The following is a 5,181-nucleotide window of genomic DNA, read 5'->3' on the forward strand; positions in this document are numbered from 1 at the left end:
GGCGAGACCTCATCTCCACAATAAAAATTAAAAAAAAAAAAAAAAATTAGCCGGGCATGGTAGCGCGCGCCTGTAGTTCCAGCTACTTGGAAGGCTGAGGCGGAAGGATCGCCGGAGCCCAGCAGGTCGAGGCTGCGGTGGCTGGGAGCGGCCACTGCACTCCAAGTCTGGGCAACAGAGTGAGACTCCAACTCAAAAAAAAGAAAGTGATTTCCCTTTAATCTACTGCACCTTAATTTGCCATCTATTTAATCACTATTTATCGATCGACATATAGTGATTTCCATTTCCTTGGCTCAACACTCTGTCAAAAATATCTGTCTACATATTTTACATCAATCCTTGTCCACTGCTTCAAATGAAGTGCATTACTTCAGTTTTGTTTACCTTGGCAGCTCAAGGCACATCAATTCCCTATAGTGAAATATAAATCAGGTAATTAATCTGTAATACAAGAGTATAAGGGGAAATGAGACTAAGCACTATGGTAGAATGTCCCCCAAAGACATTCACAGCCCCATCCCCAAAACCTATGAATAGGTTACCTTACATGGCAAAAGGGACTTTGCAGATGTGATTAAATTCAGGGTCTTGCAAAGGAAGTTATACTGGATTTTCCAGATGGGCCTAATGTAATCACAAGAGTCCTTGTAAGAAAGAGGCAGGAGGTCAGAATCAGAGATATTTGTGGCGGTTATACTGCTTGCTTTGAAGAAGAGGGGGCCACAGGCAAGGAATGAAGATGGCTTCTAGAAGCTGACAACAGCAAGAAAACATTCTTTCTAGAGCTCCCATTCCTACACATTTCTGTACCAATGTCATCATCAAGGGGCACCTGATCACCTCATGAAAAGTAGCATTCCACCCCTGCCACACAGGCCCTGCCACCCTGTCTGACACATACCACCAGCTGTTCCATCCCACAGGTTTTTGTTTGTTTTCTCTCTCCCCACTAGAATGAAAGCTCCGCTTGGGAATGGGGCTTTGTTTTGTTCACTATGGTATCTTTAGCTGGTGCCTAGAAAACAACAAGCATACAATCAACACTGAGTTAATCTTTCTTGACTGAATGAATAAATGACTGGTCAAAGTGTTACACATTCTTGAGCCCAGCAACTCTATAATCCAAACACTGAGTTTTAGTTTAATTACAACATGCACTTTAACACTGATTTAGTAACAGTTCTATCTTCAAATAGTGAGTGTCATTCCTGACACGAGAAAATGATCTGCCTTTCTTGGTATTCTGATTTGTTAAAAATCAGAAAATAAAAAAATAAATTTGAGCAACTGAAATAAAAAGAGTTTGGCAGATATCTAGATGGCTAAACTGCAAATGCAGGTTAAAAAAATCAATTCAATGCTTCCTGGTAGAGATAAATATTTCAGAATATTCCAGAGCAAAGATTTTGCCATAATGAGTTGGCATAAACTGCAAACAACCTTTTCTGTGAGGTCAAAATAGAAACTAAGCCAGATTCAGGACAATGAACGGAATTCCCGTTAAGCAGGCTTTGGTGCCTCAAACAAAATCAAAGTTTGAATACCCATTATACCATCGTTCTAGCTAAAGATGAAATACAGCAGGAAGGTTATGTGTTTCCCAGCAAATTCTGATCTGCCTGAGGTCAAAGTGTACTATGGCTCATACCTGTTTATACCCACAGCTCAGAGCCTGCACTTGGCCAATTGGGTACTTGCTAAATGAATGCTTCCTGGTAATCAACACCCTCAAGTTACATATCCACAGAAGTAACCATAAACTCAAGTACATATTACAGTTCAATATTTTCAGAACAATTTCTAAAAGTCAAACAATTCCCACAGTGACAGATTCTCTACTATATTAAAACTGTGACTCCAAATCCACTTATGTCAACCTTCTTAATGGAAGAAAAGGGAACTAAAACCAGAAAGACTGAACAGAAATATTCAGTTTGAAAGTATCACTCCATATGTGACTTTTAATTAACAGAGGATTCAGATAACCTTACAATGGAGAAATCTGACAGACACCATCTCCACCAAAGGATCAAATTTTAGCATTATCAATTAAGGTACAATCAATGTCTCTTGATGTGATACACTGGCAGTGGATATCACTGTGTGGTAGCCTTCTGACAAATATGTTTAATCTGAGTGTTATGAAGAAAATCGTTTGAGCCTAGACTGTGAAACACTGTATGAAACAGTCTGGACTCTTCAAAAATGTCACTCTCAAGAAACTGAAGCTGGGCACTGTGGCTCACACCTGTAATCTCTGGGAGGCTGAGGCGAGAGGATTGCCTGAGCTCTGGGGTTTGAGATCAGCCTAAGCAACATGGCGAGACCTTGTCTCTACAATAAATTTTTAAAAACCGGCTGGGTGTGATGGTATATGCCAGTGGTTCAAGCTACTTGCAAGGTTGAGGTGGAAGAATCAGCTGAGCCCAGCAGGTGGAGGTTGCAGTGGCTATGAACGTGCCACCACTACACTCTAGCCTAGACAACAGAGTGAGACTCCAACTCAAAAAAAAAAAAAGAGAGAGACTGAACGAAGGAGGAACTGTTCCAGGTAAAATGAGACTAAAAAGACACAATAGCCAGGCATGGTGGCTTATACCTGTAATCCCAGCACTTTGGGAGACTGAGGCAAGAGGCCTGCCTGAGTCCAGGGTTTGAGAACCAGCCTGGGCAACTTGGCAAGATCTCGTCTCTACAATAAATCAAAAAACTAGCTGGGCATGGTGGTACACACCTGTAGTTCTAACTACTTGGAAGGCTGAGGCAGAAAGATCAACCTGAGCCCAGCAGGTCGTGGCTGCGATGGCCGTGAGCATGCCACTGCACTCCAACCTGGGTGATAGAGTGAGACTCCAACTCAAAAAAAAAAATGACAACTTAATGCAATGTGTGAATCTTGTTACATCATGAAATTAAAAAAAAGTTATTTGGACAATTGGGGAAATTTAAATAAGGCCAGTACATTAGATAAAATTATTCTAACAATGTTGCCGGGTGTGGTGGGTCAAGCCTGTAATCTCAGCACTTTGGGAAACAGAGGTGAGAGGACTGCCTGAACCCAGAGGTTCAAGGCCAACCTGGGTAACTTGGTGAGACCTGAAAAATAAAAAAAATGGCTGGGCATGGTAGCATGTGTCCCAGCTACTTAGAAGGCTGAGGTAGAAGGATCCCTGAGCCCAGCCAGTAGAGGCTGCGGTGGCTGTGAATGTGCCACTACACTCCGGCCTGGAAGACAATGGGAGACTCAATTCCCAAAAAAAAAATACCTCTCAAAAATGTTAAATTTCTTAAGTGTGATATGATTCTGTAGCCATAATAGATGTTTTTTGGAATATACCTGCTGAAGTACCAGGCATCAAGTGCCATGACATCAGCAACTTCCTAACAAATGGATCCACACAAAGCTGAAATGTGACACGTGTGTGCGCGTGTGTATATACACATATACACAGAGAGAGCTCGTGCCCGAGCATGCGCCAAAAAGTCAAAATATTATGAACTCTAAGGCATATAAGTATTTGTTGCACTGTTCTTTCCATTTTCCAGTACCTTTGAGCAATTTTTAAATTAAAAAGGAGGGAAAAATAAGAAAAAAAAGATTAATCTGGTCCTAGTAGCGTCTCCAGATTGCATGAACATTTCCTTTTCAGACAGGCTCCCCAGAATACCATATATTTTTTATCACTGTCAACTGTGATCCTAGTATGTTTTAAAATAATGTGTCTGATTCCAACTAGCGTTATTACCGGTTTCTTTCATAAAACTTATGGCGGGGAAATCCCTAGGCAGATCATATCCTGCAAGTCCCAGGGGTCCAGTGAATGGCATCAGGCAGTCGCTGCCCAGCAGATGAGAAGTCACAGGCTTCCTGTTTGGGACTGCAGGCAGTAATACCACCCTCCTTCCCTGGGCTGTGTCTCAGGGCCCTATTCTCTCTCAAGGCTTATTTAAGTCAAGTCGACTTTGCTGGGCATCCCCACCGGCCTCAGTCTTTCCAGCCTTTAAAGGTCCAACACGGTAACTGCGCCTCCCCTCAAAGCCTTGCCCGATCTTCCCAGATGAAGTTATTTCTCTTCCCTCCAACTCTCTGAGAACTGAGTTCTTCCTCGTACTATGACCCTGGCAACCCTCCCACCAGGCCCCGCAGAAGCTCCGGCGGCGGGCAAGAGTTTAAAACAGCTGTGCCAACCACTGCGCGTGAGCGAGCCACAGGTCTCGGAAGAGATTCCTGGAAAGCGAAGCCGGGGGGCGGGGAGGACCGGGAGGAGATGCCGATCGGCCGACCAGCTCCCGGCGCGGATCGCGAGGGCCACAGGTCACCCGTGGAGGGCGCGCGCCCCGACGCCCCCGAGCCGCGCGCCCCGAGGTGGGGACCACCGCCCCCTGGGCTCGCCGGCTACAAGTCTGAACTCGGGGCGCTCGGAGCCTCCGAGGGCAGGTCCGGCCCGGTGGGCGGCCGAGCTCCCCTCAGCGATCAGGTCCTCCTCCGGCCGCTCCCTCCGACTTCGGCCCCAGAGCGGGCTCGAGGTGGCTGCGCCGCAGGGGCCGGCGAGGAAGTGGCGGGGGAAGGGACTCCGGGCGGGCGAGCGGGAACTGTCTTCCAAGAGAACAGCGCCCATCCGGCAGGTCAGCAGGGAGGAGGGGACCCGCCCCCGCCCCAAGCTCCGCCGAGGCGGCGGCGGCGGCGGCGGCGGCAAGCCCAGTGCGCAGGCGTGGGGAGGGCGTACCTGGGAAGGAGCACAGAGAAGTGGAGTTGGGGCACAGGGTCCCGTTGCCCACCCGCGGCACCAGCTTCAGGCTGAGGATCTGCTGCAGAAGCCCGGCCGACCCTCCGCTGCCGCCGCTCCCCTCGCGCTCCATCCCGTCGCCATTCACCGCAGAGAGTTGAGGGACTAGCGCCTGAGGTGGCGCAGAGGCCGGCTCGGCACACCTCGGCCGCCTCAGCGTCTCCTCCAGCCGGCGCCTTCTCCTTCCTCCCACCCCAACGGCGCTGCCAAGTGATGGTTCCCTCCTCCAATCACAGGGCACCTCAGATAGCAGGGGCGTATTTCGACTGTTTCTTCCTTCATCTGTTCCTACTCCATAAGTGTGGCAAATGACTTGAACGAAATGGGTTTAACTATAATGACATATCGCCTGACCTCAAGAATGGCATTACGATTCGGCTGTTTTTAATGT

At 47.5% G+C, this 5,181-nt stretch overlaps 1 protein-coding gene across 2 annotated transcripts in view; it reads right to left on the reverse strand.

The window, feature by feature from the left end:
• TMEM170A (transmembrane protein 170A) overlaps window positions 1-5,004 on the reverse strand; it is a 17,433-nt gene extending 12,429 nt beyond the window's left edge. The window contains exon 1 of one of the 2 annotated variants that reach the window (XM_008067913.2): window positions 4,731-5,004. In XM_008067913.2, coding sequence (XP_008066104.1) covers window positions 4,731-4,863 — 133 coding nt within the window. In that variant the 5' untranslated portion in view covers window positions 4,864-5,004. The remainder of the gene's footprint in view (window positions 1-4,730) is intronic. The other variant, XM_008067911.2, reaches the window with a different exon arrangement.
• Window positions 5,005-5,181: the final 177 nt, after the last annotated feature.

Source organism: Carlito syrichta, unplaced genomic scaffold (genome assembly GCF_000164805.1).
Source record: "Carlito syrichta isolate Samal-C Ts95f unplaced genomic scaffold, Tarsius_syrichta-2.0.1 Scaffold309823, whole genome shotgun sequence".
NCBI classification, from domain to species: Eukaryota; Metazoa; Chordata; class Mammalia; order Primates; family Tarsiidae; genus Carlito; species Carlito syrichta.